Raw genomic sequence first — 22,563 nt, 5'->3', positions numbered from 1 at the left:
TCAGTGGAATCCTTCCCATTGTTTCTTTTATCTCCCAGTGCTGGTTTTATCTACTACGGCTTGTTTGGAAAGACAAATCCGATATTCCTCTCAAGATCTTAACAAACACCAGCATGGGCAAAATAATATTTTTCCCTGCTGGCCTCCCAGTGCTTATAGAAAGAGAGAGCGACTTTCTAAATGGGCAGACTGTGATGGGACAAGAGGGAACGGCTTTAAACTAAAAGAGGAGAGATTGAGTTTAGATATTAGAGGTTCTTTCCTGTGAGGTGGTGGAGCAGTGGCACAGGCTGCCCAGAGAAACTGGCTGCCCCATCCCTGGAAATGTCCAAGATCAGGTTGGACAGGGCTTGGAGCAGCCTGCTCTAGTGGAAGATGTCCCTGCCCACCACAGGGCTCTGCAGCTGCTTGAACTTTAAAGTCCCTTCCAGCCCAAAGCATCCAGGGATTCCCTATTTGCTCACAGTGTTGTCGCTGTAATTTAGTAGACACGCTGGAGCAGGATTTCACCTGCTTACGAATCATAAATTGCATCTTGAAGTGTTGTTTGCTTTTTCCGGGAGCGACAGCCCCTCTCCATTTCAGCCTCATTAACCGGCACCCACTGAGCCCTGCTCGCTCACAGACTGGACTCGATGAGCTCAGAAATATTCTCCAACCTAATTGACTCTGTGATTCGTTACGGCACTAGGTTCTCGCTAGGGCACCTTTTCCCGGAGCACGGCCGGCCTCCATGCCCCCTCACTCCCCCTCAGGCCGCCATCTTGCCCGCCCCGCCCCGCCGCCACGAGGCCCCCGGCCGGGCTGTCCGCGGCGTTCGCCTGCGGCGGCGGCGCGGCGGTGCCGGGGCAGCCGCGGGGCCTGCGCGGCGCCGGGAGGAGGGAGCGCCATGGCCGAGGCCTGGGCCGGCTTCTCGCAGGAGGAGCTGCGGCGGCTGCGGGGGCAGCGCCCAGGTACGGACCCGACCGCGCCGTTAGCGCCCGGGGACTGGGGGACAGTGGGGCCCGGAGCGGCGCGGAGCCTGGGTCTCGGCACCCCGTTAGCCCTCGCAGCTCCACCTGCCTCCCATCGTCCCATCCCCTCAGCCACACCTCTGTGCTTCCCTCAGCCCCTCCAGCCACACCTCTGTGCTTCCCTCAGTCCCTCCAGTCGCATCTCTGTGCTTCCCTTCAGCCCCTCTACCCACACCTCTGTGCTTCCCTCAGCCCCTCCAGCCACACCTCTGTGCTTCCCCTCAGCCCCTCTACGCACACCTCTGTCCTTCCCCTCAGCCGGTCCGATCCCGTCCCGATCCCTCCCCTCAGCCCCTCCATCCCCACCACATCAAACACCTGCCTTGTCCCCAGCAGCCCCTCGGTGCCTCCCATCCAGCCCCATCTCTCTCTCCGCCCGCAGCTTCTCCAGCAGAAATCCCCAGACTCCTGGGCTCTCCAGCACCCTGTCCCGCACCCAGATCTCTTCCCAGCGCCCCCCTCGCGTTCCCGGGCTCCTCTTTGCCCGCGTGTCACCTCGTCCTACCCCGTTCTGCACTTTATAGCCTCAGTTTGCCCTCCAGGCTGGCAGGGACTCTTCCTCAGCCCTACATCTGCCTTGTCACGGTTATCCCAAGAGTCACTTCACTCCAACCTATGGCTTCTCTTTTAGGCCAGGCCTCTTACTCCTCCCTCTCCTCACTTAAGGATATCAATATCATTGAAAATTCCTGAATCTTAGGCTAACAAAACATTTCCAGCTTTCTGGGGTTACCCCCACATTGCCTTCATGTGACACCCTGCCTCGTGTTTTCCTTATTCTGGTTTTTGCTTGCCCAGAACAGCTCTGGCAGAGCCTGTATTTGATACTGTGAAAAATGCATATTTTATGATTGGCTTTTCACAAATGTTAAAATGAATATTATATGTGTTATGTTAGAAAGTTATGCTGTATTAATTTTGTTAAATAGTGTGTTAAATATAGTTTTAGGGTATAACATAAGGTTAAAATAGAAACTATGCTATGTAGGATACTTTTTTTCTAAAGAGAGGACTTGCACTGTGGTAGCAGCCACAGGACACCTCAATCTTTCAGAGAAAGACAATTTATTGCCCCATTATCAGAAGAAATTAACTTCTTCCTTCCTTGCTCGGGCAGGAAGACACCATTATGATTATGAGGAAGAAGTTGGTGATGACCAGACAGAATCCTGTGTTTGAATGGAATTGATGCATCATGGATGAGGTGTATGAATATGCAACAGGCTGTTGCTTTTAAGGGTTACTCCTCTGTTCACGTGGGTCCTTTTTTGGGCTTGTTTTGCCCAGAAAGAGGTACCTGGATTCTCTTTGTTTTTACTGTCCCATATTGTCCTAAATCCTAATTGTCCAATTTGTTTTTTAACCCTGTTTCTGCACCGACAGATCTGTACGAGCCCTCACCTCAGCCGCAGCCACAGCCTCGCCCGCAGGCTGTGCCCAAGACTCGGAAGCAATTGCAACGGGAAAAAGCCCTCCAGCAGCAAAGCCAGAGGCTGGGGCTGCAGGGAGGAGCAGCCTCTGTCACTCCAGAGCAGCTGCTGTCTGCTCCACAGCCCAGACCTTGTGACCCCCAGCAGCCCGGGCCAGCACCTGGGGATGAGAGGCAAAGGGACAGCGGAGAGCAGCAGCAGGAGGGAGTGACAAGGGCAGAGTCCTGTAATGGCAGGGACAGTGCCCAGCCCCGCCCTACAAAGGCCAACAGCCAAGTGGAGAGAAAGAAAGTGGAATTGTTAGTAAGTCGGTAAAATCAAGGGGTGGGGTTTGTTGTTCCCTGTTGTTTCATTCTTTGGAAGTCAACTTTTTGTGTGTCTGATAGGAAGCTCTGCGAGATCAAATAATTCCATTTTCCCTGCGTGGAGAAGCACCAGTGGCTTCTCTGGAATTCCAAACTCAGAAGGATTCAGGAGGTTCTGTTTTGCAGAGATGGGCCTTGAGAGGCTGCTAGTTGTGCTGCCTGTGATTCGCCTGCCCAGCTCCAGGCTCACCTGCCTGTGCTCCCTGCACCAGGGCAGCAGCACTTTGAGAACTCAAATTGCTCCTGTGGGTGCAGCTCACCAGTAGGACTGGCTGTTCATCTCATTTTTGTGGTGGGAAACACACAGGCACTGCTTGTCTGGGGAGAAAACAGCTGGAGCTTTGCTGAGAATTTTTTCACACTGGTGAAAGCAAACGGCATTTAGCTGCAACAGTCACCTCCTGAATCTGCTGGATTCTTCTCAGCCTGGATGCTTGAATTTAAATCTTACTAAAAGTATTTCTGTATGTGAGGTTTTAGGAATAAGCTGATGAGGACAAATCTGAAGAGATGTGCAGAAATGTTTGTTAGTAGTGGAGTTATTTGGGTATTTTTGAGTTTGGGCTCCTTGAGTGAGGGCATGAAGAACATAGTGGGGTGGAAAGCAACAAGCAGTTCTTTGTTTCTCCTAAATCCTGCCACAAGTTGTGCCCTCTCACTGACACCTGGCCTTCCATCTTTTGGGATGGTTGTATTTCTTAGGAGATGTAGCCTAGGAAATGGAATCTGTATCAGTCTTTTACTGGTGGCAAAAGCAAATTCTTGTTCTTCCTTGCTGCTTGTTTTCTTTGTAACTTGTACCCCCATTTCATTTGTATCCTTTGAATTATTTGGGAGCTATACTGTAAAGCAGACCTGAGAAAGAATCTGTTTTATGGGAAAAAACATTTCCAGAAAAGGGGCTGTGTTGGCAGAATGAACAGATGGTGACAGCAGCCAGTAAGAAACTTGAAACTGCTTCTACCTGGTAGGGAAGCACATCCTTTACATGAAAAATTCTGGAAAAGTGCTCCATGCAGCTTATTTGGTTATGCAGATTTTCATTCTGATCAGCAGATTTCATCTGGAAATGTTTTATTGGTCTGAATGGCTTCTTGCAGATGATTCCTCTTTCCTCAAAACCAAAACCTGTTTATTGTTCTTTCGACTTTTTAAAAGAGCTCGCTCCAGAATATATGATGGTGAATATTTGTGTTGCAATGTGGGCAGCAGGGAGAGAAATGAACTTTCTGTTAATTTTGATATTCTTGTCAATGAGCAGGCAGGAGAAATCCCGATGGGAAATCCTCCAGCAGGAGCAGCGGCTGATAGAAGAGAAGAATAAACGCAAGAAGGCACTCCTGGCCAGAGCCATTGCTGAGAGGTGGGGCTGAGCCTGGGCAAGGGCTGACTCTTCATCTGCAACCAGTTTCATATCTTGAATGAAATTGCACTTTTTCCTCTTCTCTGTGCTCTGTGAGCAGCTGTGATGGACGTTTCCCTGGTTAAGAAGTTGTGACTAAGCTTTTCACACTTCCCAAGCTGCAGCTCTGTGCACAGATGATTACACAACTGGAGGATTAGCTGAAGTCCTTAAATTTGTTAGTGAGGTCATGTTTGGAAGGTTGGGGTGCTCAGATGCTTGTCCATGTTCTGGTCCTGATCTCTTTTTGCTTGATGTAAGGGAAGTTTATTTGATTTTTAAGCTGTGATAAGAACCTATTTCTCTTTGGACTTTTGGCTCATTAGTGTGTGAGAATGTTAAAAAGAGGAGATGACCAGCTTTAAGAAGGTAGTTTTACCACTGGGTGACTACAAATTATAAAATTGCACATATTCTCACAGTTGTTAGCTTTTGCTCTTCTGGGCAAGAGCTTTCTGGCACTGAGGTTTAAGTTTAAGACTCCAGGAGAGGCCAAGTTTGTAGGGAAGGATGTTGGAACAGCTAATAACACTGGATCAGGGACAGTGATGTGAAGTTTTCAGGCTTGCAGTGCTCTCCCAGGCATGTGTTATGTTCTGCCCATCAGAGCCCTTGGGCAGCACTGGTGAACACGGCCTGTATTGTGCTAAAGTCCTGAAAATTTCATTTTCCTTTGCCAGGCAAAGATAAAACACAAGCACCTTTATTCTGAGTCACTGCAGGGCATCAAACATGGCTGTAGCCACCAGGTTTGGTTCTTCCTCCTGGAAACAAAGCCTGAGGGGAGACAAGACACGTAAGGTGGCAGCTGAGGAGTTACTTCTGTCACTCAAAGGCCTTCCTCAAGCTCCCAGCAGTACCACAGGATGTCTGTTTCCCTCCTCCTGCATCAGCTGGTCAAATGAGAGATGCTGGCACTGCCTGCACACCCAGTCTTGCTTTCAGGGACCTACCTTGGGTGTGAAGCAGTGGCTGAGAAGCACCATTTTGCTGGTGGTGATGAATGATGGCAAAGTGATGTGGTGTAAAAGCTTGTGGAAAGTGACTTGGCTTGCTTGGGAGTGAAATCCATCAAAGCTTGTTGCCCTTAGTAACATTTCGTTTTCAGGACTTAGGAATGAATGGCCTAGTTGAAAAAGGTTACATAAGGCTTGATTGAAATCCTTTGTGTTTAATGTAAAACTTTCCATTCACTTCATTGGGATTTGGCTGGGCCTTTTGGGAATAATTTTACAAAATGGAAATCAAGCTTAGGTTAGGTGACTTTTTGGCCCCTACTAACTGGGCTCCTTTGAAAGGGGATATTTGCAGGACTAAAATCCCTTCCCCCTCTCACTTCCCCCCCAAGCCATTTCCTGTTTCCTTACACTGAGAACTACTTAGATACAGCAGCTTCTTGTGTGTTTCCACAGTGAAGAAACACAATCCATTTTAGGCACTTTGATTATAGTCATTACATAATTTTGCCCTAGTCCTTTAATAGCAGGCATTTTAGATCCCTGTGGATGCTAAAAAAGATCAAAAGCCCTACACCATAAAGGAGAAACCTTCTGAATAGGTCCTACAGAGGTCAGTTGCTCTGCGAGTGAAGTGGGGCCCAGTATGTCAAGAAGAGAGGCTTGAAAAGGAAATTAAAACAACAACAACAAAAAATCATCTTCCTTTTGCAGATCCAAAAGAACCCAAGCCGAAACAGTGAAGCTGAAGAGGATTCAGAAGGAGCTGCAGGCTCTGGATGACATGGTGTCTGCTGACATCGGCATCCTGCGGAACCGCATCGACCAGGCCAGCCTGGACTACTCCTATGCCCGGTAAGTGCACCCAGCGAGGGGAGCGGGCAGCAGCCCTGCCTCAGGGGAGGGGAAAATGCTGTTTCCTCTCACTGGAGCACTAATGAAGCCCTGTCACTGTAATAACCTGTAGCTGAAGCGCTCACAGTCTGGGGTGGGGGCTTTCAGATCTGGAAGTAAAAGTATGGTTTTTATTTCCTAATTTTTTCCCTTGGAATCTGGGAACTGAAGTAGGTTTTCTGATGGGAGACTGCTGTCACAAGACATAGGTCTTGCTTTAAGTGTGCAGTTGTCCATAAGCTCTGCTTTATTGTTTCAAGGTTGTTTATTTTGTCTCAGGGGGAAAGAAGTTTTTCTTGAGAAGTCCTGAAATGAAAATCCTGTTCAGGGAAATTTGCTTTTTCATGACAGCTCTGGTCCTGCTGGAATCAATGGGACCAATTAAGCTTAAAACATATAATCCTGGTGAAGCATTTTTGCAACTAGGACCAAAAATTGAAGGAAGAGGGAAGCTTTTAACCCTTCACAATGTGCCTTTAATCACTGTGGGTGTGATGAGTTCCTTAAAGGCAAGAAATTAATAGGAGCACCCCATTAGCTGTGGGTAAACCACAACATCAGTAGATAAACAGCAGCATGTTTGTGCAGCCGGTTCATAAAGCAGAAATGTTCACTCGTGGTTTTTGGTTCACCATTCAATGTGTTAAATGCTCATTTCTCCTTCTGACTTCTGCCATACCATTCTGACCACAGGCCAATAAAGCTGGTAATTAGTCTTGAAAAAAATAGCAGTGGTAGCTAAAATAATGAAGATCTCTTTGGTGTAATTATCATTTGAAATGTCTAAGATTAACTGTAGTTAGCGTAGCTGATTGCATGTGAACCCAGAATTTCATGTCCTCGAGAGGAAAAACATCTCAATGGATTTTAGGTTTCATCTGGTTTCTAAAAACTGCTGAATGCTCCTGAAAGCTTCTTACCCTTCTTCTATTTGTAATAATGTATCTATTAGAAATGCTTACTGGCTAAAGAGCACAAGCAGCTCTTGACATTAGGAAAGCAGTTTTTAATGACAATAGCAAAAGGAGATGCTAGTAGGAGAAGTGGGTAAACTTCACCAAAATCTTAGTGACTTCCATTAATTTAGTAGGTGTTTTCTTGGGGGAGGGATTTGGCAGTGTGAGGTAGATGCTTCCAGTGTTGTAGTTCTTATTAGCCAAAGCCAACTTACTTTTAAGTGTAGTCTTTTAAGCAATTTCTTATTATTTGCCTTTTGTTTTAGGGCTAAAACACAAAGCATTTCAGTGTGTTTAAAAAGTGCAATATTAAATAGTCCTGAGCACATACCTAGTTAGCAACATTTGACAATTGCTGTGGAATAGAATTTTTATAAATACAACATGACTAATAGGTGGGAATTCAGCCCAAAGGTTTAGCTGTGCAGATGTTTCCAGCTTAGCATTGGTTTTGCCACTTCAGGTATCTGACCCAGAGAAATCGTGACTTTTTTGAGGGGGAACCATAAGTGGGCATCTTCTACCCACTGCAGAGATAGCCTTTACAGCTGGGTAAAAGTCATGTGGTTATTATATAAAAGAAGATACTTTGGATGATTTTTCTTTGTCTTATTTACTTCTCTTTCACTAAGCAAAGGACCTCTCCCATCTTTCTGCTGCTTTGTTTAAGCAGATACTGGAATCTGGTTTTATAAAAGAGCTGGATTCTGTATTCAACCACCTTACTAATACTGGTTTTGTGAGTGCTCTGTAGTCAGGCTGCAAAAGCCTTTGTGTGTTCCCTTTCCAGATGAGCAAAATTGCATCTATCTTTTAATTAGAATTGATACACAGGTTCACTGATGTAGTGAAAGATGCATCATTAATATGGACACCAGCCATTAAAGTGCTAGATATTCTCTGTCTGTTAACTCAAGAAATACTTCAAATATTCCCTTTTTGCTGTATTTGTCATGACAGGAAGTGCAAATTGGCAGGAGGTGAGTGTCGGGACGGATGCTTGCAATAAAATTCTACATCTGTGTTGATGTCACGTGCTGTGTCAGTCTGTGCTGCCCCTGATTTTCTGAACATGGATATGGGTGGCCAGAAAAGCACATGATCCAAATGTCAGCGTGCTCCATGGAGCATCTGTATCTGTGGGGGGGTGGCTGGGTTAGAAAAACACCCGACCGCTCTTGTGGCGTTTCAGTTCACTGAGTGGGTGTTCATTAGAAGTGTGAAAGCACTGCCATATCTGATGGGTTCTTTCTGCTGTCAGTGATGCATCTCTTCAAACAGGCAGTAAAAATGAGAGTTTGAGATGCAATCTGAGCAAGTTAGCTCTTGGAGTACACAACAGCAGAGCCCCCAGTGTCTAGAGAAATTTCGATCAATTCACTCTTATTTTCTTCCCTCTTGCTCATGTGGCAGCATGTCACAAACAGCTGGCACAATGCATTGCAGAGCATGTTGCATCCCAGGGCTTCTTAAAGTACCTGTGCCTGTGTCAGAGCGTGAGGTGCAGTGAGAATTAACCCTCCAGAAATGCTGCTGCTGGTTTTGCAGGAAGCGCTACGACAAGGCCGAGTCCGAGTACGTGGCAGCCAAGCTGGATCTGCAGCACAAGACAGAGATCAAGGAGCACCTCACGGAGCACCTGTGCACCATCATCCAGCAGAACGAGCTCCGCAAGGCCAGGAAGCTGCAGGAGTTAATGCAGCAGCTGGACGTGGAGGCAGATGAGGAAAATCTGGAGCTTGAGATCGAGGTGGAACAGATGCTGCAGCAGCAGGAGGCAGAAGCAGGGAGACAATCCAGCCAGGCTCACAGCCATGCTGGGACAGCCCAGGAGAACCCCGCTCCCACTGGTGTGGGGCAGGAGAGCCAGCAGGCTGACCATGCTGCTGCTGCTTCTCCTGCAGTTTCTGAACAGTCTCAAAACCCCAGGACCAAATCCCTCTCCAGCGTGGACAGCCAAACTCAGCCAGTAAATGTGACTTCAGGAAGCTCCCCAGCTTGTTCTGCCACATGACTGCTGGATGCAGATAAACCAGTGGTTATGGATGAGGTACTCTCTGCAGGCTTGTGGCTGTATGTTGTATCTGGGCTTCAGCAGTGCCAGTAATATGCACTTCGTTTCTCTTTTCCTTTTTATTGCTCCCAAATTTTAAATCCTCTTTTCTTTCTACAAGACGCATTCGGGGTTCATCATTTGTCGTCACTCTGGTTCATGTTCTGCTGCCCAGCTCTTCATGGGCTTTTGTACCTTCCTGAAACAGGACACTTGGAAGTGAACAGTAGGGTTTGTCCAAAGGTTTTCAGCTTTTTGATACTCAAGGATGCCTGTTCTGAGCAGTGTGCAAGAGAAAGATAGATACCTACAGGGAAACCTGGGTCTGCTTCAGAACACATTCTGACAACTGCAGTAGGATGTTTGTCTTCCTTTGTATCCAGAAGGGATTAGTTTCCAACGGTTTCTCCTGCTGTCAAACCCAAGTGCTTACATTAATTGCCTTCCTAGGGGTTAGTCATTCCTGATTTAAGGGAAATTTGCATATTGAGGCAAACTGCAAAGTCAGTTGTAATACCTCTTATTTATCACTTCCTTTCAGACAGTGCTGAATCATGAAGCTGTACATTGATAACACTATTAGCTATGAAATCACTGCTGCTAGAGCTTAACAAAAAGGATGGGTTACAGTTTAAGACATTGCAGAATGTAGAAGTAGCAACACACAAAAGAGTGTGTTACATTTAAAGCTGTTCCATTGCAGAGATTTTCTCTGTTGTAGTTGCCTCAGAGTGCCAACAATTAGCCATAATTAGCTGATAATTCATTTTGTAATGAATAATTCCCACAGTATATTGGAAATAAGCCTATTTTTGTAGAACATTTAATGCATTTTCCTGCCTGAAGAGCAGGTTAGTACCCCAAAGAAGTTCAGCTGATTTGCTCTATTGCTGTTGAAAGGCTTTAAAAAGCTATTCCAGGTGGAGAAAGCCTCAGGAATTAAAAGAGAACATAGGAAAATCTCCCATAGACTGATTGCAGCTGCAAACTCTGCACTCACAGTTAACCTCTTGGTACCAGGGAGATGTGGGAATGGTTCCTGGAATACCTGACCTGGACATGTTGGGTGTGAGTTTATGAATGAGTTGCTGAATGACGCCACCGAGTCTATAAATAGGACAGTGATTGTCTCTATGGCTTGAACAGTGGAAAAACATGTCACTACATTTCAGTTTCATGCTATTAATAAATCAGTGCATCTTGTACGCAGTGTGTTTACTTTCAGTTGTGATATCTGAGACTAATACAGGGATCCTAGCCTGTTTTTCCACAGGAGATGATAAATGGTAGAATCAGATACGTCCTTTGGCAGCTTTCTGCTGGGTGAAAATAAAACCTCAAAAAAGGCTGTTCCAAAATATGGAAATGCATGAAGTAAAGACATGGCAGGATACAGCTTGGCAGGAATCTTTTCAACTAACTGCCTCAAGGCAACAGTGGAAAATCTCTCCTGATGCCTTCCATACACAGGAGAAAGTGGGATAAATGTGTCTCCTAGAGCAGCCACTCATAATTTGAGCTAATTGGAGTTAGAATCTAACTCCAAAGTAGTATTAGAAATACATATGAAGCATTGCTCTGTTGCTGGTACAGTGCATTCCCTGTTATTTTGCTGGAAAACCTGACCTAAAAGCAGAAGATTTAATGGTATTGTGAGAAAATTGTGAGTGACTTCCTTTGCTGTGTCTGCTGTTGCAGGACACCTTGGAGAGACCTGCTGATGGTTTTCAGAGTGGGATACCAGTAAGTGCAGCAATAATTTAATTGTACTATTCCTGTTTCATTCCTCTGCAGCTGTCCCCAGCTGTTCCTCAAGAGATTCAAAGGCCCAGAGGATAGGTCTGGTCCTCATTACAGTTGTGTTCAGCTCGTTGGGGACACACAGAAGAGCTTCTGACAGAAGAGTTGAATTGCAAATGGTATTTACAGAAATCACACAGACACCATTTTGCATATAATTTATGGTTCTCTGGTAGGCTAAAATGTGGTTAGAATATTTCTATGCCTTGTTGTCACAGGTAAGATTATTGTTTGAATTCTGAAAATGGTGTCCCAAATACTTCCAAGTCCAAAGATTGTTTGACAACTGCTTAAGGTTACGAGTTTCCTAAAAGGGAATAAGTTTATATGCAACAAAACTGTTTAAAGGCCGAAACATTCTTGTCTACCATTCTGATAGTGCTGGTGCTGTTTCTGCCTGAGAGGGAAGATGCTGTTAAAATCAGCAGTTTCTGTTCTCTTACAAGTCTCTTGTTGAAGTTGTGGCCGGTTCTCTTTGTCTGAGCCTGCAAAGTGAAGTGGACTGGCTGGAAGCCACGTGAAACAGCCCCATGGAGTAACAATAGCAGCCCAGCATCAGGCTTCTCTTGCTGGACAGGGAGTTGAAGAGTTAATTTGTTTGATCTCAGCTGTGAAGCCTTTCTCTGACGTGTGATATAAACCACTACCATGGTGTCAGTTCCACTTTGGAAGTTCACAAATGTTTTGATGGGTGCCAGTGTGCCGGTTTAAAATTCCCCCTGTGCCGGAGCCAAAGAGTCCAGTCCTAATTGTAACAACATGTGTGCTGGTCAGAAATGCCAGGAGATGATTTTGGTGCAACAAAAGGCTTGGGGTTTTTTTCTTGTTTCTCCTTGAAGGAAAAAGAACTGTTGGGATTGAGGCTCTTCAAGCAAATCTGTTTCTACCTTTGTAGTAGCTGATGTTACAATGCTGCCCCAGGCATGCACTAAAGGCAGGTGTGCTGTCCACTTTTGTGTCTCTTGAATAGAAAGCTCAGCCCTGCTCAGGAATGAGTGGGCAGATTTTTAGTGAGCACCTCTTGCACAGGTAGAGGTAAAAGTCTGAGTGTGAAGTGGGCTGGGGTTGAACAGACATGGGAGGGAAAATGGAGATGTGTGATGTCTGACAGTAACACTGCAGGGCTTGGCACAGGGGACTCTCCTCTGGCAACGTGGCCATTCTTGTGTTGGATCACCACATTACCATTATGGGAAGAACTGGAAAACACCAATGTACACCACTGAGAAATTACAAAGCACAGTATAATTATCCGTGTTGCATTTTGGCCAGGATGTCAGGATTAGCACTCCCTCCTCTGTCAAGAAATGTTTAAATGAGCACAGATGGTCATGACTCAGCCTGGGGTTCCCATGGATGTGTAGAGCATGGTGTAAAACACTTGGACAACCCCCAATCTGATTGTGTGTCCAGCCAGATGAAGCTGGGCTCTCAAGAGGTTTGAGCATAGGGGAGCTTTCTGGGGAGGGACTCAGGTTCTCCATCAGCCATTTTGCTTCCTAATACCTTCTGTGATGCAGTGGAGTCTTTCCTTTGGGCCTGGATCCCATCTGAACTGAATGAGGAAAAACTACTAAAGACAGAAATGTAGAGACTGGCCTAGTGGTTGGAGGTACTGTGTTACTTGATCAGCTGCATTAGGAACATGCTAGAGAGGGATGCTCATGGCAGCTTAACCTCTGGGGAAGTTCTGGAGCCCAAGAAAGGGGCAGAGCACTGTTGAATCCCTTCTCTTCCCGTCCCATCCCGTCCCATCTGTATTTTCTTCTTAGGATAATGGGACCTGAAGGCTAACTGTTCCTAACTCCCTTCTGTCAAGGTTCAAATTTGGATTAAACACCCACACCTGAGGCTGGAACTTCACCAGCTGCAGTTTATGTGGGATTTTGGAGCATCTGCATGTCCTGGGCCGAGGCTGGTCCCTGAGTGGGGTTCTGTGTAACAGTGTCTTGGGGACCTGTGCTCCTCTCCTGCAATGCCTGTATACACATAGCTGTGTATAAGGCTTCATGCAGTTGCTGAGAGAGAGCTAAAATTTTTCTTCAGGCCTGATCCATCCTAGAAATCCTATATTCAGCATTTATATGGTATTATATCACAATCCCTTTCCTAATTCCATGGATATCAGCAGGTGTGGCATGTAATGGACAAAGGGTTTTGCCAGTGGCGGTGCAGACAGGGTGTAGGGACGTGTGCTGGTGTTATAGAAACCACATGCTTGTTAAGTGCCCTATTTAGGCTGGTCTGCATGGTCCCATTAAAGCCAGCCTTGGCTGCTTTGATGGGGCACAAGACTGGTTTCCTTCATGGTTTCCCTGATTTATGTCCCAGCAGAGAACTCGGACGTCAGTGGGGAAAGACAAGTAACAAGAGAAGTGAGCCAAGCCTCACCCCCTCGGCATGATAGGACATCAGATCCTTCAAATCCCTGCCTTTGGCAGCCTGTTAGTTACAGGGTTTAAATCATGCCTCTTAAGGCTCAGGTAGAGACACTAAAAAGCCTGGGCCTTTCTGAATTAGGGCCTGGATTGTGTAGTTAGGGTCATTTTCTCAATTAGCTAAACATAAATCAGTCTAACGAGGCACTTGGGAGCATTGGGCAGGTTTAGTACCTTGTCTCTCCTGCCTCTGTCCTTACCACTCCCACCTGCTTGTTTGGCTGATCAGCCAGTGATTTTATTTTTCCATGCTGCCAGTGCTGAGCAGTGGGTTTTGATGTCTGAACTGGTTTTCACACCTGGCACATGAGTACAGGAGGGGAGAACTGGGAGAAATTGCTCTTAGGCAAGAATGTAAAATGCCTCTTACAAGTGGCAGGGATTCAACAGTCTCAGCACTCCGAGCCACACTATCCTCCAGGGGCTGGGAAGGGTGTCCTCTTGAATAGGCAGTGGTGGGTGGTGACAGGAGTGCAGAAAGTCCAGCAGCAGCAGCAGGGATGTGATATCTGGGACTGGAAAGCACAGGTGGGGCTGCAGCTCTAGAGCTGGGTAATGGAACACATGACTCCTTTCCCAGGAGCCTTTTCCCTGGCTCTACCCTGTGCTGTTTTCTGGAGATTGATGGAAATTTGGGATGGGATAGGTTGCCCTGTACCCAGTTCAGCCCAGTGCTCTGGTGGAGCCTTGGGATCCATTTCTGCAGGCAGCAAGAGGAAAGCTTGGAGGATCCTCACAGCAAAGAACGAAACACTGAGAGCTGAAAGAACCCATTGCCAGATTTGTGATGCCATTGAAGTGGATAAAAATCATCCCAAGGGAAAGCTGCAGTGTTGGGGGTATCCCTTCAGTCTCTTATATTGCTCAGAATTGGGGAGGATGTGGCAGAATGAAGGAACAGAGTCGCTTCACCCAGACCATGCACGGGCTGAAGCCATGGCCCTCCCTCAGTCAGCTTTCAAGGGCTGGAGCAGAGTAAAACAAAAACACCCAACACCAAAAAAATGCTTTGTGGGTAATAAAAGTGAAACATGAGTCACAAATAAATCCCTGAGTGATGGGTCTTTTTAACTTTGCCACACAAGGTTTCTTTACTCAAGCAGTTGGTAAGGGCTGGTGATGTATCATGAACATGACTGATGTGATCCTCTCATGTCCATGTTACCAGGGCTGAATTTCACCCTTCAAATGTCTGTCTGACATTTTTATCTGCAGTAATTGGTCTTTGTTCTGGTTTGCTGGTGTTTCCTGATTATACAGGGCCAAAATGAGCCCCGAATCTCAGCCTGGAAAGGCATTGCTCTGAACTTGCTGTGCCTTGGGAGCCCTCAGATACTGTGATGGGTTTGTAAGGCAACAGCTGCAGACAAGGAGACACAGCAGGAGCAGCTCTGAATGCACAATTGCTGACCTTGTCTTGCTCCTGCATTAGTCCCTAAGTGTCCTGAAGGAGACCCCACTGAGTCATTTCACCTCCACAGCTTCCTCCTCCATGGGGCCAGTAAAGGAGGAGTAGAGCGAAGCACAGAGGCACTCCATGAGCTACAAGCTTAGCAGTGGTGCCTGGCTGGTGATGGATACTGAGTGAGGCTGTGGCTGCTCTGCAGTCCTAAGTCCAGCAAGAACAGAAACAGGAGCCCTTCAGCTGCCTGCCGTGTAGCTAAAGGGCAGCTGACCTTCTTGGCTGCTGCCTCCATGTGGACCACTGTATCCCCAGGAGAAGTGAAGGGATGGAGAGCTCTGGGAGTCATTCCCAGGCAGCAGGTACCAGCAGTTCCTGCTGTTGTGGCTCCTTCACAGGGAGGAGCTGGGTGTCCTGCAGATGGTGTCTCAGCAAACTGTGTTACTTTGCTCCCTTCCTTTTTCCATGTGGGAGGGAAGCCCCCCTTTGTTCTGCCACTGCCCTAGGAGGTCATGAGCCCCCAGCCCATCAAGGATACCTCACTGGAGGTGTTTGTGGGCTGTGTTTAAGAGTCACAAAGTGGCTGTCCCTTGGATTAGCTTGGGCAACAAACTCCTGGCAGAGCCATGCTGTGAGCCTCGGCCAAAATCTCTGCTGAGTACACTCACTGCCTTGGGCACATGAGCTGGGTACAGCTCTGCCTTTGCAGGCTTAAGTCACTTTCCCCATTCCAGTGTAGACAGACACTGTCCCTGTCCCAAGGAGGGGTTAATCCAATTCAATCATTTTCTTCAAAGTTTCCCAGTTTCCATCTGGAGTAGGTTTCTGAGCATCACCCCAAACCCGCATCACGTCCTAAATAGTTCTGTAGCTGTTTAGGTGATGACTCTGGTTGCTGATGGTGCATTTTTCATTGTCTGTAGTGCTGATGGTCTCCTAGAGGTTGTGTCTCTGGCTTGGCTGTCGTGTGAGCTGCAGCTGCTGCCACATTTTGGTGGTTTGCTTCATGGAGAAGATGATACTCTTTGGCGTGAGGATGTGCTCATGGAGAACCAGGTCCATTCCAGGGTTTTCCTAACGTGCTTCTCTGAGCCTCCAAGAAGAACATCCTGCAGCTGTTTTAAAAAGTCATGCCTCATTCTCTGCAGGATTTTCTTCTTGCTTCCAGATCTCTTTTCCCCCCATCTGCTAAAATGCCAGTTGTTTTCTTTTCTTCATTCCTCAAATCAAAATATTTAGCAGTGGACTTTTCTCCATGACATCCCACTGCATCCCTTAACTACTGTGGAGTGTTCATCAGTCTCACTGACATTAACCAGTTGTGCAGGAAAACAGCACTGCCAAGCAGGCAGGCTCCACTCCTGGACAGTATCTGGTACTGTCAGTGACAGTCCCCCTGTGAGTCTCTCAGGGATGATGCTTTTGCTGGCAGAACTTGAGAAGCTCTTGGAAAATACTTTCCTTGGCCTGGCAAGTTGCACTTGGGCCCTCATGGTGCTCCTTCTGCGCTCCTTCTGGCCTCGACATTAACAAAGCTCTATCTGCTTCTCAGAGAAGGGAGTCACCATTTGCTTTTCAAGGACTAGTCAGTCTCCTCTGCCCCAGCTGCCTGCCACACTGGAACCTTTCATTGCTTGCACCCTTCCAAGCCACTGGTTTTCTTTTCTCCTTCTGTCTTTCAAACAGTTTCCCTTTCTACTTCCAGCAGCTGCCAAGAACTTCATGGACCCATCCGTCCTCCAGGCCAGGCAAACAACCAGGGCTCCTGGTGAGATGGGTGAGCTCAGAGTGGCACTGGAAATGCTTTAATTCATAGAACTAAAACTCAGTAGGATTAAACTCACAGCCAGTTTTAGAGGCCCACATCCCTGCTGTTGTTCCCACTTCTCCCAGGCTTTGGGGGTATCCATTACACCCCAAACACTCAGAAATCATTGCTTTCACCTACTGTGTCTGTAACCCCAGAGGTGGCTGGTTTGAGCTGGTCACCTCTGGGGAGGTGACAAATCATAACCCAGCTGGGCATTCCTGGGGAGAGCCAGAAGGAGACTTCCTGGTGGAAGCCAGGCCTGGGGAAGGCATTTGGGATGGCTGCTATCCTCACACACATCAAAGGTGTGAATGGCTTTTATCAAGAGGCAGTAAAACTAATCCAAAGCCCACTTTAATGTGTTTGCCACATATTTGAAAGGGAAAGGATTTCAGAAATGCTTTCAAGAGTTTTAAAAATTCTTCTGGACCTATGTCTTAGAGCTCTTTCCACTCTGGAAACTTGATGCGTTTGTTTCAGGAATCCCAGATGTTCTGGATTCATGACTGAGGTAAGACTGAGAACTAAAACTATTTCTAAACCTCTTCTGAAATATGGGCACAAATAGTTTGGCTTTTTTTCCTAGCTCTAAACCCCTGTTAAACTCGGGTGTTTTTTTTAAAACCCAGGCCATGCTTACAGTAAATACCACCTCCTCAGTCAGCAAGAGAGACATCTTCCCATTCAGTTGTCAAAAAGCCCTCATTTCCACCTCACTAAGCCTGCAAGACACTGGCCTTTTGACCTGCTGGGGTGCTTGCCCCTAGTCTGGAGCTTTAGCCCGTCCTGTTCTGCTGGAAGAAATCGACCTTTAGTGTTTAAAACAGGAGCAAATCCTTGGCAAGATCAGAGGAACTGTAGTCTTTCTTTTCTTTCTTTTTTTTTTTTTTCTTTTTTTTTTCCTGCAGGAGAGTTTAAACATCACTGCTTTCATTTGCAAAGGGCGAGTGACTTTCCCATGCCGTAATACCCAGCAAGTGTTGAGAGAATGTGGTTACATAAAACCATATTTTTAATACAACCGACAGACTGTCTTGAGAGCTAAGTGTTTTTTGACAGTTTTTATGCACCTGTTAATTCAAAGCTCTTAACATGTGCCAGTTAAAAAGAGCCAAGCACTAAAACATCCACCCTGTGGACGGCCAGGGCTCAGCTGCACACCAGAGCACAGGCAATCCATGCAAGGCAGAAACTTGGCTTCCCTCACAGCACCAACTGGTACAGAGCTAGTGCAACTCTGAGCTTTTGTTTCCCTGTCCTGCTTGGCCTCCTAGATTCCTGCTTCTGCTTTGGACCTGAAGAACAGCTGACATTTCTTTGGGTTTCTTCTGTCTGCTTCTCTCACCTATGTCAGGAAGAAAAGATGCCAAACTTCCTGTCAGGGCCACGTCCTTAAAAGACAATACTGACAATACTTCCCCAGGCTCCTCTGCTAAATTTGTTCTTCTTTGTTTTCCTAAAGTGGGGCTGCTTTTGGTGATCAGGTAGAGCCCAGATGGAAACCTGCTGCACTGTTCTCCAGTGTGTCTGCTCAGGTGTCACCTCCACTCCACTCCCTGCTCAGGTGGTCTCTTCAGACAGAAAGGAAGTTCTCCTCCTCCTCCTCTTGTCTAATATTTTTCTTCCTCTTCACCCCTTCAGTATTACAAAATTTCAATGTATAGATTTTCTCAGGGTCTTTTAAACCCCTCACAGCCAGGTCTTCCCTCTTCCTTCTGCACCTTTCTTCCCATGTTGTATCTGCTCCCATCACAACTCCCCGGTTTTAGGGTTAGGGCTAGGGTTAGGCTTAGGGTTAGGGCTAGGGTTAGGTTTAGGTTTAGGGTTAAGGTCTAGCTCTGCACTCTGTGGATCACCCAATGGCCTCATCCCTGTGGAGAAAAGCTTGGAAACTCAGCACCATCTGACATAAAGCCTCAAAAAAGCCCAGAAGGCAGATAAAAACAAGAAAGCTTGAGAATTTTAAATGCTTGCAGATGCTGACACAATCATTTCTGTGGTAGAAATGACCAGATAACCCCAAAATGAGTGGCCAGTCATTTTTTGTGCCAGTGACTGTGCATTTGGGATGTGTTTCTGTGTAAGGAAGGGTTAGCATTCCTTCTGGGGAAATTTGGTCAAGCTTAATCAAGCTTCAGCTGATAATTGCACAGCCTTGAGGAGATGGGGCTGTGGCAGCTCTAGACCTTCCCTTTATCTCAAGGCCAAGAGGCATGAGGAGAGTCTCTAGTGTTAAGCCCAAAGCTTAACAAAGCAAACATCAATATTACTTCTTGCATCTCTGCTAAGTTCCCTGCAGGCTGCACTGACAGATTTGGCTCATGGTGAATAACCTGTCAGAACAGAATTGCTGTCTCTGAGTGCTGCACATGAGCTTGAACTGACAGGAGGGCTCTTTAGGCAGGGAACACGAGGTGGGGCTTGTCAGGACAATAGATGGGGCTAGGATTCCACCTCAGTAACACAGGCTGTTCATTGCAAAATCACCTGGCAGGACAAACCTGCTCCACGTCAGGTGTGTGCACGCTGCTCTTTGTGTTGAATTAGTGTTTTTATTGGCTTTACAGTTTACACTGACTGCAGGAAGACACATTATACCCCATCTGGCATAAATCCTGTTGGAGCACAGCTACCCTGTGACAACTCAGAGGATAAATTGGACCAGGCAGAGTGGTATACACTCCATCAGTGTTTTGCTGCATGGGATCACAACAGTTTTAATCACATCCTGGGTACCCTCAAACAAAATTTTCTGTCTCAGTACTGCCTTGTGGTGCTGGTATGTGTTATGGTTATGATGTTTCCTTGAAAAACACGACTCTGCTCCTGCTGAAAGGTTGCATTACTGTTATTTCTTACTCTGCTACTTCAGCAGCTGCTGTGCATGGACTTGACCTGTAGCCTGTGTCTCTTCAGGGTGTACCTTCCAGGCAAGATTAAGGTGTAGCTGGGGTGATTTCCTGTTCTGAAATGACAAAACTGGATAGGATCTCAACACATCCTCCAACTCATAGCCACAACCCTGTGTGTCCTGAGTGGTAACTGTCTGATAGTTCCTGCTGTGGTAATCACATACCCTCTGAACAGAGACATAGCTCTCCCAGGAATATCCTGAGAAGCTGTGAGAAAGCTCAGAGAAAGAATTAAAACAATTATTATCTCAATCTCTGCACCTGGCAGGCAAACTCAGTTTGTCAAAGATGTTTACAAGAAAGAGTTGTGCCTTCTTGACCAATAGGTGAGAGAAGATTCCTAAAGGCCAATCAGGTCTTAGGTCCACCATTGTTTCTCTAAGAACTGTGTATTTCTAATAATAAAGAGCCTCTTCATGCCTTCGGAGGATGGAGTCTCTGTCTCACCTTTGGCTGTCCCCAATGCCCCTTTGGTGATATCCTGCCTCCTGCAGTGGTGGAGAATCTGTTTTAGCAGTGGAAGCTGAGTGTCAGAACCCAGGACATCCCTCTGGCTGCCCTGGGTGATTTTGAGACCCTGGCAAGGGGCTCAGAGACCTTGGCACGGAGTCAAAGACACCTGTGCCTTTGATTTTAGCCCATGGAAAAAATTACCAACTTTGTGTGAAGAGTTAAAAGCCACAGGGGTTTGAGTAGAATGATAGTGAATTTGTCACAGGGTGAAAAAGTAGAATTTTGGGGGTTTAGAATGGGGGTTCAAGAGGCAAGATGGAGGAATCTGGGCATGTCCTGTCTTTCTTCTCCTTCTTCTTGTTCTCCACCTTCTGCTGTGATGTTGGCACTTTTGGATTGGTTTAGAGTAGAAGCTCACTGTCTAACATAGGTGATGGGTATTGGGAAGTTATTGTAAATAAAGTACATGTAGTTCTTTGTATAAAAAGCCAACACCACTCCAAGGGCAGGGACTGCCACAACCCAACCTGCTGGACAGATCTCAGCGGGTCAGAGAAAGAATGTGACAGATAAGAGAAAATAAACAACCTTGAGAAGCAGAACCAAGGAATCTCAACTTCTTCCATCGTGGGGCTGGGAAAAAAGAGACTTTCTAATACCTTAGAGATCATCTCAGCCGCAGAAACCCGAGAGCCGAGTGGAACCCAAGGTCTAACTGGAAACTCCACTGCCACACTTGAACCTGGCTCTCCTTGCCCCATGAGCTGTGTTTGTGGAGAATGCTTTTTCTCTTCCCAAGGCACAGGCTTTCTCTGTGTTACCCCTTAAAGCACGTGCACAGCAGGCTCTGCAGTGAGGCAGGGAGTGAAGAATTCGTGGTGGGAAGCATCCCAAACTCCCTCAGATCTGTTGAGATTCCAACAGCACCCATCTGAGCCATCTGTGACTCCTCCCCGTGCTCGTGCGTCAGCTCATGGAGAGATCCTCAGAGCAAGCAAGGCTCTGATTCCAGGCTCTGATTCCAGGCTCTGATTCCAGGCTCTGATTCCCTGCCTGCTGCCCCAAAAACAGCCCCTGGTTCCTGGTGCTTTGTCCTCACGAGGGGACAGGGCTACGATGCAAGATAAGTTCTGAAGAAAAGTGTGGTGGTTGTTTACTGCTCTGAAACACACTCTGTTTTCAGCTACAGGAAAATTATAAGAGTGATAATCCTTGCTGAGAGCTGAGCTACTTCTCCAAACAAAATGACTCCATTTCCATCTGATTTAAATTTGAGAGAGCTGTTCGTGTCCCAAAGCTGAATGATTTTATCACCCCTTCACCAGCCCCAGCATATGATGACAGGTTTTTTTGATTGAACCAGAGAATAACTTTGCTGAGAGATCTCCCAGTTTTCACCCATCTGAGGAGTCCTGATGTTTCCTTAGAATCCCTTTGCCCTTTTGCTGCAAAGATGGGTTGCTCTGAGGGCAGAACAGATCTCTAGGGATTGAGAGCAAAGGGAGGCTTCTTCAGCAGAGCCTCCAGATCAAGCTTGAAATAGGAGCTTCTTTCCTTGAGCTCAAAGAATATGTGTAATTTTTCATTTTTTGAAATAGTGTGTGTTAACTACACTCAGTTAGAAGAACTGCTCATGGGGCAAAATGTGCAAACCTGAGTTAGGATGCTAAAAGTTAATTGCATTGCTCAAAAATGTACAGAGTAAAATCTAAGGGGCCTTTCCCTTGGCATGCTTTTTCTTCTTTAGAGAACTTTCTGAAAACCCCTTTCTTGGGTTGGTGACTGTGCCAAAAAGTGTTTGGCAGAAAGGCAAATCCAAAGTATCAGCCAGCAGCTAAGCACTCAAATGCTGCTGCAGGTCTCCAAATTAATTTCCAGGACGAATGCAATAGCTGATTCATCCTGGACAAAGATTTTCCTTTGCACAGCCACGTGCAGCAATGGAAGCAGCAATTTCCACTGATATTTCTGCCCAAGAACAGATCTGTTGCAGACTTCACCTCCCCTCTATTAAAGTATCTCCGAGTCCAAACTGGACATCTTGGTTCCCTGGGATGTGGCTGGTCCTGAGGATCCTGGGCTGGAATTTCTCCCTGTCAGCCATAGAGGGAGCAGTGATGAGAGGTTGGGACAAAAGGAATTGCCCGGTTTGGAAGGGAATTGTGCAGCCCTTGCTGTGGGAAGAGCCAGCCTGATCTGATCTGATCTGATCTGCTCCTTAGGGTTTCTGGCCAGCATGTTCTGGGGTGAATGACGGCGACCTGGGTGGATAAAGGATGCTTTGTGTCAGATTCAGATACCTGGGGGAGGGGAGCAGGGAGTGAAGCAATTCTGTTTGTTTTGAACCAAAACAGTCCCAAAAAAAAAAGAAATGGGGGGGAAAAAATTATATATTTTTATATAGATATAAAATAAACGAGAAATACTGAGTCAACTTAGGACAAAAACACAATGTTCCATTTTAAATTTCTTTTTTTTTTTCCTAAAGTCAGGTTTTTCAATAAAACCTCCAAAAGGCTCATTTCAGAAACACCTACATGAAGTCAACCCCTTTGCTTTGAAAACACTTTGGAATGAAATGTTTTGAAGTTTAAAAAAGAGCCTCCTGTATTAGGCTTGTTGGTTTTGTTTGGTTTTTTGGAAAAGAGTGCTTGTCAAATTCAGCCCAATTTTGTGAGT

At 46.4% G+C, this 22,563-nt stretch overlaps 1 protein-coding gene across 2 annotated transcripts; it reads left to right on the top strand.

The window, feature by feature from the left end:
• Positions 1 to 862: 862 nt before the first annotated feature.
• GORAB (golgin, RAB6 interacting) lies at positions 863 to 10,273 on the top strand. Of its 2 annotated transcripts, none has more exons than XM_084211720.1 (5): positions 863 to 953; positions 2,397 to 2,742; positions 4,070 to 4,171; positions 5,881 to 6,021; positions 8,565 to 10,273. In XM_084211720.1, the coding sequence occupies exons 1-5, from the start codon at positions 890 to 892 to the stop codon at positions 9,028 to 9,030; spliced, it is 1,119 nt and encodes a 372-aa protein (XP_084067846.1). In that variant the 5' UTR covers positions 863 to 889; the 3' UTR covers positions 9,031 to 10,273. The 2 variants fall into 2 exon arrangements, with proteins under 2 accessions (XP_084067846.1, XP_084067845.1); XM_084211719.1 differs by having other exon boundaries at positions 2,397 to 2,754.
• The last annotated feature ends 12,290 nt before the right edge of the window (positions 10,274 to 22,563 follow it).

This window comes from Fringilla coelebs (assembly GCF_963513975.1).
Source record: "Fringilla coelebs genome assembly, chromosome: 9".
Classification (NCBI taxonomy): Eukaryota; Metazoa; Chordata; class Aves; order Passeriformes; family Fringillidae; genus Fringilla; species Fringilla coelebs.
The sequence above is the reverse complement of the archived record's forward strand: the minus strand, read 5'-3'. Positions and strand labels throughout refer to the sequence as shown.

What these genes read in the sequence shown, in the direction of transcription:
- GORAB (XM_084211719.1), top strand. Translation starts at nt 890, where the DNA reads ATGGCCGAGGCCTGGGCCGGCTTCTCGCAGGAGGAGCTGCGGCGGCTG. An exon ending in GCCAGAGCCATTGCTGAGAG is followed by an intron (nt 4,172 to 5,880) that starts GTGGGGCTGAGC and finishes TTCCTTTTGCAG; the next exon opens with ATCCAAAAGAACCCAAGCCG. An exon ending in CTGGACTACTCCTATGCCCG is followed by an intron (nt 6,022 to 8,564) that starts GTAAGTGCACCC and finishes CTGGTTTTGCAG; the next exon opens with GAAGCGCTACGACAAGGCCG.